Below are 13,346 nucleotides of genomic sequence, written 5' to 3'. Positions count from 1 at the left end.
TGGTTAGATGATGAAGCAGAATCTGATTGGTCAGAGTAGTTATTTAGCAGTTATTTAGCAGGAGTTTTAAAAAAGCGTCAGCTGGTTGTGCATTGGTTACGTGGGTGGTGAATGTATTTTGGCGATACTTTGACTATATCCCTAAAATATTCGAGATATCGAAATAGGTGGTGTTTGAGGCTGTAACATTTGTTTAGGTAAGTATGTGTTTAATGGTGTTTTATTTTTTCACTAGCTACCAGCAATCTACATCGGTATTGTTGTAACTAAGTTTTGTATCCACTTTAATTAACATTAACCATTTTAACTAATACATTGTTACATGCCGTCATACACTACTTTGTTTGCATTAGTTACATTGCAGTTTTGAAGGTTTCAGTACATATAACTAAACATTGTCTTTGTTTGTCACCTTCACAGGGACAATGGCGACTTTAGAGGACAGTCTGAAGACAATAGTGAGAACCTTCAGGCGAGAATGCCACCGGGTTCTTGAGTCAGAGAGGACTACCATCCATGGGGCAGATGGAATGTTGATGGTTCTACAGCTGGCCATTGCAGAGGTCAATAAACAGGTAAAACTGGTAACATTTATAAGCTATGAATCCCTCACTGTGGGCAGTGGCCTACAGCAGATTTGCGAGGCCCCTACAAGACTGAGACACCATCACAGCACTGGCAATCCATGGTGGACCAACTCCCTGGCCAAAATGGCTGATCTTTATCCCATCAGAAGAAGCTTCATGTCCATTCTGGTATTTTAATTCCTAATTCTTTTGGGTTGGGGCCTCCCAAGCCTGTGTGGTACGCCAGTGACTGTGGTCCTAACAGACATTGATACTGCAATCAAAGCCATAACATTTAATGTCATAACTCCAAACGTGTTGTCACTAAGGCAATGAGTTTATCTACACCCCTATTATAGCCATTTGGGCCTGGTTTCTCCTGATCACATGGTCAGAAAAGACTCCTGACCCTATAAAGTAATAATCACACCATTTGTCCCACCCTTTGTCCCACCAGACTGTTTGGGAGGATAATTCTCCATGATCTATGCATTATGATTCCCATCACAGGCAGCAGTCATGGCTATAAGCCATCTGCTTTTGCTCTCTTCTGACAGGAGAGTGGAGAGTTCAGTGTTGCCCTGAGCGACGTCCTGATGGCCTGGAAACACTTACTGTTAGACAAACTTCACCTGCCCCTTCACGTTGACTCTCCCCGACCAGAGAACTATGACATCATCAGGAAAGAATACGACTCCTTTCTGAAGCGCACCAACACTATGGACCTGATTGATATCCACTCTATGTACAAACAGCTGAGGGTTGATCCGGACCCTGAGGAGCCTCTGAACTCAGTGAGTATTAGGCCTGATTGAAACTAGGATGATGGACCATGATTGGACATTTTAGTCAACTGTTTGATATAGTCTCAAAGGCCAGCTCAGCCAGTTAGGCTAACTGCCAAATCTGTGTTCATGTTGTTGCCAAGGTCCAGCTGTTTCAGTTTCTGTCCAGTAACATGGAGACCTATGAGGTGAGGGATTCCCTGTCCCAGGTCCCCTCGAGCCCATCAAGCAAGTCAAAGCCATGCAGCACACAGGTAAACATACAGTACCAGTCAAAAGTTTGGACACACCTACTCATTCAAAGCTTTTTCTTTATTTTTACTGTTTTTTACATTGTAGAATAATAGTGAAGATATCAAAACTATGTAATAACAAATATGGAATCATGTAGTAACCAAAAAAGTGTTAAACAACTCAAAATATATTTGAGATTTTTCAAATAGCCACCCTTTGCCTTGATGACAGCTTTGAACACTCTTGGCATTCTCTCAACCAGCTTCACCTGGAATGCTTTTCCAACAGTCTTGAAGGAGTTCCCACATATGCTGAGCACTTGTTGGCTGCTTTTCCTTCACTGCTGTCCGACTCATCCCAAACCATCTCAATTGGGTTGAGGTCGGGTGATTGTGGAGGCCAGGTCATCTGATGCAGCACTCCATCACTCTCATTCTTGGTAAAATAGCCCTTACACAGCCTGGAGGTGTGTTGGGTCATTGTCCTGTTGAAAAATAGTCCCACTAAGCCCAAACCAGATGGGATGGCGTATCGCTGCAGAATGCTGTGGTAGCCATACTGGTTAAGTGTGCTTTGAATTCTAAATAAATCACAGACCGTGTTACCAGCTAAGCACCCCCACACCATGACACCACTTCCTCCATGCTTTACGGTGGGAAAAACACATGAGGAGATAATCCGTTCACAAAGACACAGCGGTTTGAACCATAAATCTCCAATTTGGACTCCAGACCAAAGGACACATTTCCACCAGTCTATTGTCCATTGCTCGTGTTTCTTGGCCCAAGCAGGTCTCTTCTTCTTATTGGTGTCCTTTAGTAGTGTTTTTTTTGCAGCAATTTGACAATGAAGTCCTGATTCACAGTCCCCTCTGAACAGTTGATGTTGAGATGTGTCTGTTACTTGAACTCTGAAGCATTTAATTGGGCTGCAATTTCTGAGGCTGGTAACTCTAATGACTTATCCCGAGTATCTCTGGGTCTTCCATTCCTGTGGCGGTCCTCACGAGAGCCAGTTTCATCATAGCGCTTCATGGTTTTGCGACTGTACTTTAAGAAACTTTCAAAGTTCTTGACATTTATCGTATTGACTGACCTTCATGTCTTAAAGTAATGGACTGTCGTTACTCTTTACTAATTTTGGTTGTTCTTGCCATAATATGGACTTGGTCTTTTACCAAATAGGGCTATCTTCTGTAACCCCCCCCCTACCTTGTCACGACACAACTGATTGGCTCAAACGCATTAAGAAGGAAAGAAATTCCACAAATTAACTTATAAGAATGCCCACCTGTTAATGGAAATGCATTCCAGGGGACTACCCATGAAGCTGGTTGAGAGAATGCCAACAGTGTGCAAAGCTGTCATCAAGGCAAAGGGTGGCTATTTGACAAATCTCAAATATATTTTGATTTTTTTAACACTTTTTTGGGTTACTACATGATTCCATGTGTTATTTCATATATTTGATGTCTTCACTATTATTCTACAATGTAAAAAAATTTAAAAATAAAGAAAAACCCTTGAATGAGTAGGTGTGTCCAAACTCTTGACTGGTATTGTATGTTCATACATGCTTATGACATATCAGCATTATACTGGTCAGCATAATGTAAGCAAACTGACTCTCCATTCTCTCCACTCACATAAGAGAAGGTGGTTTAGCCAGAATATTAAATGTTACATTGGCTCATATCATTGTGCAACCGAGGTACTTTCTTTCACTGTTCGCTCTCGTGTTCCCAGTCAGTCTGGCAAGCCTTTCATTCTCGTTGAGCTTTTCCAGTCTTTCTCAGGCACTGGAATCTGTCTCGCTCTTATTAACAGGAACTTTAAATCATATCACTCAGATTTAAGAGCGAAATGTGAATTAAATTACCAGGCAGATGTTTTAAAACACAACAGACATTGTGGGCTAGGACATGCGCTGCTGCAGCCCAATCTCTCTCCTCCAGGCTGCTGCCCTGTCAACTGTCTGATTTATGAGTGGGTAGAATACAGGTTGCTACTGTAGTACTGCTTGGGGTTGACAAGGTTTATGAAATGTTGGTTTGGGTTGAAGATGGTGTTCTGACTTTTAAATGGGGCCGTGTGTGTTGTTTGTGGCATCGGCTGGTGTTTTAAAGGCTGTTGGTAAATCTCCAATAGGTAGAAAAGGTGGTGAGGAGGGTCTTCTGCTCCTATCTGGATCAGCTGGTCAACTCTAAGAACGACATGGCCCTAGCGCACACCCTTGACACCCCCAATAGGTCGCTCGGACGTAAAGCTTTTACTGACCTGAAGCGTGAAGCACGAAGCAAGAACATGTCACTCTTCTTGGTAAGAATGACAAATTGGCCTCTACTCTTTCCATGTCTGTTTCTTATCATTACACTGACCTATGGGTTTAGCCAATGAATGTTGATGACATGACAATCATATGGTCTCATAATGTTAATCATCTATATATTGCAGGCTGTGACATCCTTTGTTAGAGCAGTCCAGCTGGGAGGAAAGGGCTATGCCCCTGCTGAGTCTGACCCCCTGAGGAAACATGTCAAAGGCCTGTCAGACTTTGTCCATTTCACAGACAATCTGGAGGAGATACTGGGAGACAACCCTAACCCAAGGTACACAAGAAGCCGAGTACACAACAAGCTGGGTTGTATTCATTAGTGCACATCGTAGCAAAATGTTTTGCATTGGAAGGTAAAAATCAACCTTTCTTGTTGGATATGTTCATGTACTGTAGTCCCTCCTGGTTTCAGTCTGTTTTCTTCTGTTTGGTGCCTAATGAATACCACACTGACCTGGCAGACTCCCACTCCGCTTACCCTTGTCATCAAATCCCACCTGCCCATTGCTGTGTACAGAACTGATTTCCCCCCTAATGACTTCTGCCCCAGGTTCTCATGATAGCATGTGAATTATTAAAATGTTTTTAAAAATCGGCTACATCAAAGTACAATTGACTAAAAGTCAAAAGATAATTAGTTCCTTCCTTGGTTTGATTACTTAGTTAAATTATCATAAAACTTTAAGATTTCCTTGATCATTCATGGCCTGTGTATAATTGCAGATTTTCTTCATCAAGCGTTTGGCAGTGCCACAAACGTGGAGATTGTTTGGTCATTCGATGAAAATGTGTGGACTGAACTTTGAGGTAAAGCAATGGGAGAAGTCATGTTGTGTCACAACAAGGCCTTATTTCCCCTGAATTCCAGTAGAAACTACAGAGCTACATGATTGACACCTCTTGGCACTCCGATATATAGCTATAGAGTCCATGATATTGGATGGATTGTCCCAGTTCCCCCATAGCAGGGGCCTTCTGGGTGTTTATGACTGAGGGTTTTCTCCCTGCTTTGCTGTGGTGCCTCTGATGGGACACTGGACTGATCTGATGCCAGAATGGCTCTTTCAACAGCCTGCACCCCTACCTCCCCTTTCACACCCTCAGTTGAGTACTGTATTACCACACACACAAACACCTTCTCTGAAAGGTTCAGGGCCTCTTGTTCAGCCAACATCTGTTTTCCCAGATTATTCTGTTCCGGAGGCTCACTCCCCTCTCATAATATCTGGGTCAGGGATCCTAGCCTGCTCCTTCTCCACCCCACCTTGCTTCAGTGTTTACACTTGCTGATCTTTTCAAACACCCCAATAATGTTGCAGTCACTTCATGGTCAGTGATAAGAGTGACCCCTAGAAAAAGGGAGTGTCATTATCCATTTGGTAATTACCAAATTCCAATCTCTGTAGTGCATCTTTCTACTCGAGGCCTATAAGTAGAGGGCTGCTTGACTTTTCTTCCTAGTGGATTAGATAATTACAAGCATTTTATATTTTATTTACACTGTTTTTCTCAGTATTGCTGGCGTTCGTCTGGTGACCAGTATCAGGGCGGCTCTGTTGAAGGGGCGGGCCAGTGGCGACGTTGTGTACGCTGCAGCTGACGAGACCGCCAAGGACCTCAAAGAGAGGATCTCTCAGATCCACCTGTCCCACAGACTGCAGTCGGCTAGTCGGACAGGGATCAGCCCAGCCAGGGTATGATACCTTTCTGGGCCAACAGATCCAACCTCTCTCAGCCTACATGTTCATGTCAAGGCCCTTTTCGTTTGATCCCCATCAACGCCATCATCTTAACACTATAGTGTTTTGTGTATATCCCCTTCAGCCCAGATACCATGCTATTAACCACGCCACTGCATATGGAGGTCGGGAGACTGTGAAGGTCCTGATAATGTTGCTGGATGAAGATGCTTTGGCACCGCCCTGCAGGAACAAGGCAGACCTACTCTCTGCGGATCAGGCTGTCCTCAGTGGGGAGGAGGTGACCTGCATGCTCACGCTGTTCCGGTGAGCCTCATCTCGCGCACACACATGCTAATCAAAACTTAATATGCTAATAATGGATATGTTTTCACAGCCTCTCTAACCCCTAAATCATAAACATCTGCTTTCAATCTCTGATTGCTTATGTGTCCTCAGATCCCCAGAGGTTCCCACTGGCTCCTCTCCAAAACCCCTGCAGCACCGCGTCCAGGAGCGACAAGATCAACTCAAACCCAAGGTACACACACACAGCTCGCCTACCTCCCACCCTCCAAGTAGGACCAGGAGACCAGAATACGAAACATCAAATAAACCAAATCAAATGTCCAAACATTGAAAAATAATGTCTTTACGTCCTGTAATATCTCCCCGGTATTATTTATTTGCTCAGTTGACGCCCCTCATCTTATAACTGGCTTCTACACGTTCACATTTGTACAGCTGTGTTTTTGCTCCCAGCCTTTGTCCAGTGTATTGCTCTGAGTGACTCTGGGGTATAAAACTACTCCTCAACAATCGGGGGATTCAAACCGGCAACCTCCCAGTGACACGTTTTGTTATGCTTCTCAACAGGGCTCCACCCTCTTGGTTTGACAAGTAGTCAGTCAAAAGATGCTCTGCTCTTCCGTTTTGTCAATCCCTCTGAGGGTTTGCATGTTTACTGTGGTCTTTGTATAGGTCCCTAGATGTTTTCTCTTTTCATTCATTATCAGTAGGGCTGGGATGATACCAGTATCGCAATATTTTTTCCCATGGCAAAAATGAAAACACGAAGCAGACAACTCTTTGGGCCTTTAAAAATACAGGTTGCCTGCTATAGCTTGGAAAATAAATAAATGTGACTGGATGACATAATGTTTGTTTCCAACATTAGGGCCGTTTTCCTAAAATGAAATCCGCTTCATGTTTTGTTTCCTTGCCGCGATACTAACGAGTACCGCGATACTGGTATCATCCCGGCCCTAATTATCAGGATGTGTAAACCGATTGATATAACCAACGGATGTGGAGGGATTCTCAGTCAGTCGTGTGGTGTTTGCAGCCTGGAAGGCTCTGGGCTTATAGACAACTATAGAATGGAGTCCTGGTGCTAACTCACTGTGCTCGTCATTAACAAGTATACCATTCCTCAAAAGCACCCAGTGCAAAAGCAAATACAACCTAGATGTAGAAACTGCTTCCACTTTGTGGAAATGGGCTCCTTTATTTGATTGCGCTAGCAGATGTCACTTTAGCTCCCCACATTCTGGCTGTCTTCCTGTGAGTGCGCTGTAATGGTCCCTGGGCAGCTCACCGCTTCCTGAACTCGGCAGGCGGAAGCTTTCTGCATCCACTTCACTTTAAAGATGCCATATCAGTCGCCTAACTCGACTAGTAAGGAAACTTGAAAGGTTATTGTTTCCTGTTGTCTGCTGAATGTCTTTATCCACCTGGACCCCTCTCCAATAGTTTCATCATACGCTGACGTCAGTCAACTGGTACACGTGCAGATAGTCACATTTAGTTTCTGCATTGTGGGTATTTTTTCCATGCTTTTGTGTCGGTTTCAGACAGATTAAACACGGCAATTTATCACTCAGCAAATTAAGTGATCTTAATGATGTATTGAATTGCATCATTTGGATGAATAATATGATACCTTATTGATTGATGTCTCTGTGATAATTTGATCTCGGTAACAAGATGCCTTTCAATGCTTTAAAGTATTTCCTCTTCCCCATGAAATCAAAGCTGGCTCATAAGAAGAGCTACCATAAGAACACAATGTGTCTGCCAACTTCTCACCTAATATCCTGATCTTGCAGGTGGGCTACTGAGCTTGTGTGCACATTCAAAAACAAACCCGAGAACAGAGCAATTGCTTTTACCTGCTGTTCCTTGAGTTGTCCTCAGGATGGGCTTACCTTCGCCTGGCCAGGCCAACCAGGTTACCTTAGCCAGGCCAGGCCAACCAGTCTATAGGGGTTGTCTAAGGACAGCCTCTGAAGCGGTGCCCCCCAATCATGTCGTCCTCTACCTGTAATAGAACTAGATACTGCTATAATTGCATTAAGCGTGGACTGCATGTCTTTTACCTCCCTGCCTGTGTTATGTTCTTCCCTGTCTGTCATTATTTCTGGCGTTAGCGAGGCATTTTATTAGCATGCAACGAGGGTAGGTGTACATTTCATGCCTGGTGATCCGAGGGTTCATTGTTGTTTTAGGTGCTCTTTTGAGAAGTTCTTTGAATAGCCTTCGCTCAGGGCTTTGATTCTCCCCCCCGCTCAGGGCTTTGATTCTCCCCCCCACGCCGTTCTTTTTTTCTCCACTGGATTCCTCCTTCCCTACTGCGGCTCTGCTGATGGCCAGGAGGGAGAAATCCTTGAGTCGTGATAATCCCCAGCAGGCCTAGATCAAACGGAGGATAAAGGAGTAGATCAGCCAGGACCCGGTTTCCCGATAGCGATGGAATTTAGGCTTACGAGTGTTTTTTTTTAAACGATGAATCTTTCCTACAACGGCTGAATATGTAACATGCGTTTCCCAAAACACCACACAGAGAGAAGGGTTGCTAAGTGCATCGTTGGCGCGTGTGTCGATACTGATGGGATTGAAAGGGAGCGCTGCTCTCGGATCCGCTGTCTCGATTCCAAATCTTTCCTTAACTTTTTAAATAATTATTTCACAATACTTACAACAGATCAGCTCCGAGATATTACCACCTATGGCTGCAAATATTGACGTGGCTTATTGTAATGCGTACCCAATAAAAATGTATTTAAACAACTGATTTGGCACATTGCGCACATAAGCTACAACATGAAATGTATTGCGAAATGAAGTAGCAACATATTCAATTGCTTGAACATAATATTAATATTTTAATTCGGTTTTCATTTGAAGCATCTTTTTATACGTGGCTTGTTTGTCAATTGCAAAGACATAAACTATTCAACTTTGGTCTGAAGTTATTGGTGGCTATGTTTAGCGGAGATCTGTGTATAAAGTGATGCGGGAGGCAAAAAAGCATCTGATGCACTTAGCTGTGCGAGCATTTTCAAGTGCAACATTAACGAGGGTTCAGGTAACAGCTCTGAGATTTAACACTGCTTCTAGGAAGGTTCTAATGATGAATTTAGCCTTACGATGCTTTTGGGAAACCGGGCCCTGAGCCCCATACTACATACGTGGTTTGAGGAGTTAACGGAGTAACTTTGTTCAACTCGGGATAGCCTATTCCAGTGGGGGGTTGTAGCATGTACATCTTGGTGGGACAAACTCCCCAAAAATGTTTTAGATGCATGCCAGCAAAGCCACTACACAACACTAAACAATACATTAATTCCGAGTTGGATGACCGTTCAAAACGTCTTTTCCCAGTCGGAGCTAGTTTTTTTTTCACCAGAGTTCCCAGTTGTCTTGAACTCACTGAAGTCTGAGATTTCCGAGTTTCCAGTTTTTAACACCTCAGAAGTCATGCTGGATTGACAGCATGGCCAATGTATTCAACCTTTTCTGGCCCATGATGTTGCATGTGAATGTTTATCCTTTTAAGCTTGGAAAAGAGACCCTTAAACCCAGACTTGGACCACACACCCTCTCCACTGATTTGCAGGCTAGTGATTGCTTTGCAACGCTTGCAGTTAGCCATTGATTCCTTCCAAACCACTTATTGTTGAATTTGCGATTTCCAACTTGTGTAATATTTATGTACAATGGCCGATGAGCACCGATACATTTTATCTATATAATTTATCTTCATATGACAAGAATTTAAAAGGATTTGCCAGTAGATTGTCGACTTGATTCATGATAATGACTGCTTGTCTAGCTTGCTAGCAAAGGTTTTGAAAGTATGACGTTGACATTTTAATTTTTTATTTAACTAGGCAAGTCAGTGAAGAACAAATTCTTATTTACTATGACGGCCTACACTGGCCAAACCCGGACGACGCTGGGCCAATTGTGCGCTGCCCTATGGGACTCCCAATCAAGGCCAGTTGTGATACAGCCTGGAATCGAACCAGGGGGTCTGTAGTGACGCCGCAAGCACTGAGTGTTTGTGTGCCTTAGACCGCTGCGCCACTCGGGAGCCCATGATCAGTCCAATCAAAGCTACGGTAGTGTTAATGTGATTTGAAGTCATTTTATCTGTGGCCAATGACATTGAGCCTTCTTGGATGGGCACTTCTAATGTAAATCTATGGCAGCACCCAAGGGGCTTCAATTTTCGAGCTCTCCCTGTAGGTTATGCGGTGACGTAGTGTCCCCATGAGTGACAGAACACTGAGCCTATCATGGCGCAACTAGAGAACATTACCAACCCGATGCGCTGTATTTTCCACTGGCTACCCCACCACCACAGAGAGCACTGAGCTAGCCTGAAACACCTGCATTTTGGAGCTGCCTTACTCAAGAAAGCAAAAAATAGACAATGTTTGTATGCGGCTTTATAAACTCAATTATGTTTTTTTTTTTTTTGTTGCTAAACAGGTCACCTGCCCTGAATGACAGGTCGCCACTGGCCAGTTCCACAAAAGTGCTCGCTCACCTTTTAGCGAGGTACATTTCTATAGCAACGAATCCTTCAGAACTAACCTGCTCCCGGGCAGACAAACTCAATTTATCCTGAATGAAGTGTCTGAGCCACAAGTTGAGGACCGATGAAATCAGATTCCCTCCCTCTCACAAAGATTGCATCATCATCCCCTTAATTTGAGGAAGACTGGATTTTAAAATATTTGATCAAATGTTTGTAATAATAAAAAAAAGTTAAAAATACCTCACATTACAGGTATCCTAGTGGTTAAGAGCATTGGGCCAGTAACCGAAAGGTCGCTGGTTCGACTCCACGAGCTGACTAGGTGAAAAAGCTGAGCCTTTGAGCAAGGCACTTAACCCTAATTGGTCTGGATAAGAGAGTCTTCTAAATAACTAAAATGTAAAATTACACTTCAGTAATGACAATGCATTTGAAACTTCACGCAGAGTAGAACTTGTATGACGTAATGCAATTATTTTATCAATAGGAGTGGGGGGGAAGGGTGCTTGTGCATTAATACGCACACCAAAGACAGCAAAACTATATTTAATAAAAATAAAGACTGCACTTCATCAAGCCTATTTCACACCATAGCCTGCGGAATTTGCAATTACTTTTCTTTCATTTTGATTTCGGCAAACATAAAAATGTGGCACTGACTCGCCCATGGATTGAGGTTTCGGCATTGTCTCAATGAAGAGTTCGGCATTTGACTAGCCACATGCGACATGCACATGCTGTTCCAAACATGCTAGCTTCATCCATATTGTCGTAGTATGGATGAAGCCTGAGAGAGAATGTGAAGATAACTGATGCTGGCTAGCTTTAGAAAACCCTGAGTAGATCTAGCTTCAATCATAGTATACCCCTGGGGCTGCTGGGATTGTGGGCCCTGGAGATCAGACTCACTACTTTTCTTGGCTGACCTCAGATCAGTAGTGACATCATAAAAAAAATAAAGGGCTACTAGGTTAAGGTTCATTGTCTAATGGAAGCTTGGCTGATAATTGTTTTTCCTCCAGAACTTGCAGCAAAAGTGTTTTGATAAACACAAGTCTGTTCCTAGAGAGCTATCATCCTGTAGGTTCACTCCAAACCTAATCTAGTGCACTTGACCCTAATAATTAGCTGGTTGATAAGCTGAATCCAGTTCGTTACAACTGGGGTTGGCGCAAAAACCTAGAGGAGGGTAGCTCTCCAGGAACAGGGTTGGAGAGCCTTGATAGTTTCTCTCTGTTTTTAGGCCAGAGAGCAAACCATCCGATCTCAGTTTGCCTGCACGTACCAGGACGACTCGGCGCTGCCCCTCAACCGCGTGCTGGACTTCCCCAGCACCAACCAGGTTCCCACCTGTGTGCACCCGGCTCTCAAGCGGACCCTCACTACTGTGGAATCCACCTCTGCTGTCGAGGAGCTGGGCAGAGGTAAAAATGTCTAGTTGTTACATCATTCTCCCTTTCTCACCAGAGACCTGGAACTGCATGTCCTAGTCTGCATGCGTGCTGATGAACTGCTCCAGGTTTCATCACATATAGTGCAGCGTAGCTACATACACACAAAACAACCCCCCCCCCCTCTTCAGGGATTGGCTTCTATTCCCTCTGACGGCACAGATTCGGATCGATGCCCAGACCCACCTTCCCAGCCCAGTCCCAGAACCCTGCCCAGTCCCAGCCTTGGGACTGGTACTTACGATCAACCTTTAAATGATTCCCCATTTTATAAAACCTGGCCGCCCCACATCTGTAGTAAAAACCTAAAGAACGCACACTTCTCCCTCCCTCCCCTTGCTTTACTCTTTCTTTCTGTGGGAATCCAGGCTCCGCTCCATCGGGTTACATGACAAATGTTAACTTTCAGCTCGCTAGAATAAACACTCTGGCTGTTAAACTGCAGGCTAACGTCAGCAATTTCATCAGAGTTTTTTTTTCTCCCCCTTTCCTTCCTCTCTTGTTATATCATTTTTTTCGACCCCGATTGTTAAGCTCTATTACTGTTTCCTCTCTCCAGTGGAGGTTGACCCAGAGGCTGGGAGGAAAGAGGCCCAGCGAGGAGGCCCGACCCGGGGGGTTGCCGCAACACTGGGGCCCAGGAGTGGAAATGATGCCCCAAGCAGGAGAGCTGGCGGGGGCAGTCGGAAGACCAACATCCAGACAGAAGGAAGCAGCAAAGCCTGTAAACGGAAGCTGGTGGATTGTAGCGAACACTGTGGGTCAGAGAACCAGCCCCCTCTGAAGAAAACACCCAGCAGTGTAACATCAACCAAATTGGCAGGGAAGAAGGGTGAGGCTAAAGCCCCCAGTAAGAAGAAACTAATTGCCGGACAGTGCAAGCTCACCAGCTTCTTCAGATTGTAAACTACCCATTGTTGTGTAGAAGGCAGTACTAGTAATGTCACTTTATTTCATCAATGGTCTGTCTTCTTTGAAGCTGAATGTTCTGTAATCAATTGTACTTGTTTTTCCCCCAGTGGAGCTTGGCCTGATTTCAGAGGCTTTTATTGTACTATTTTTTTTTTGTTTTTTTTTTTGCCTCTGTGCTTTCCAGCGATTGACAGACATCATCATTTTGAAAGAAAGATCACCAGCTGTAGTGTGTCTGTGGGAGAGTGTAATGCAATGATGAAAAAGAGCTTTTGCCCATGAGGCAATGTGGAAAGTCTGAGAGTGGTTGAAACCCAAGCAGATCTGTTTGATAGCAGATCAATGGCGGCTTGGCCTGCAATTTATCTCCCTCTAAGACAAAGGGCCCACTGCCAGACACTTCTCCTCTCTGACATGTATCTTTACTACTACTATCATACATTTTTATACTGTATATCTTATTTACTTCACCTGGACAACGTTGATTTTCCAAATGGAGCTATATTATGTGACCCAGAATTGAAGCTTACAATTGTTTACAGGTTTTTCTAAACATTTTA

The 13,346-nt window shown here is 44.0% G+C and overlaps 1 protein-coding gene across 3 annotated transcripts; it reads left to right on the top strand.

The window, feature by feature from the left end:
• Window positions 1-86: 86 nt before the first annotated feature.
• On the top strand, window positions 87-12,785 carry LOC121578999 (PCNA-interacting partner). 3 transcript variants are annotated; one of them, XM_041893280.2, is made up of 11 exons: window positions 87-197; window positions 421-575; window positions 1,124-1,360; window positions 1,495-1,605; window positions 3,733-3,903; window positions 4,039-4,193; window positions 5,433-5,613; window positions 5,744-5,925; window positions 6,058-6,139; window positions 11,667-11,847; window positions 12,434-12,785. In XM_041893280.2, exons 2-11 carry the CDS (start codon window positions 426-428, stop codon window positions 12,778-12,780), a joined length of 1,797 nt encoding a protein of 598 aa, XP_041749214.1. In that variant the 5' UTR covers window positions 87-197; window positions 421-425; the 3' UTR covers window positions 12,781-12,785. The 3 variants fall into 3 exon arrangements, with proteins under 3 accessions (XP_041749214.1, XP_045071327.1, XP_041749215.1); XM_045215392.1 differs by lacking the exon at window positions 87-197 and having other exon boundaries at window positions 336-575; XM_041893281.2 differs by lacking the exons at window positions 87-197; window positions 421-575 and adding an exon at window positions 682-755.
• Window positions 12,786-13,346: the final 561 nt, after the last annotated feature.

Source organism: Coregonus clupeaformis, unplaced genomic scaffold (assembly GCF_020615455.1).
Source record: "Coregonus clupeaformis isolate EN_2021a unplaced genomic scaffold, ASM2061545v1 scaf0435, whole genome shotgun sequence".
Taxonomy (NCBI): domain Eukaryota; kingdom Metazoa; phylum Chordata; class Actinopteri; order Salmoniformes; family Salmonidae; genus Coregonus; species Coregonus clupeaformis.
Note: the sequence above shows the minus strand (reverse complement) of the source record. Positions and strands in the feature narration are given on the sequence as shown.

Coding starts and splice junctions, on each gene's coding strand:
- LOC121578999 (XM_041893280.2), top strand. CDS start 426: ATGGCGACTTTAGAGGACAGTCTGAAGACAATAGTGAGAACCTTCAGG. Junction 1,606..3,732: donor CAAAGCCATGCAGCACACAG/GTAAACATACAG, acceptor AATCTCCAATAG/GTAGAAAAGGTGGTGAGGAG. Junction 3,904..4,038: donor AGAACATGTCACTCTTCTTG/GTAAGAATGACA, acceptor TATATATTGCAG/GCTGTGACATCCTTTGTTAG.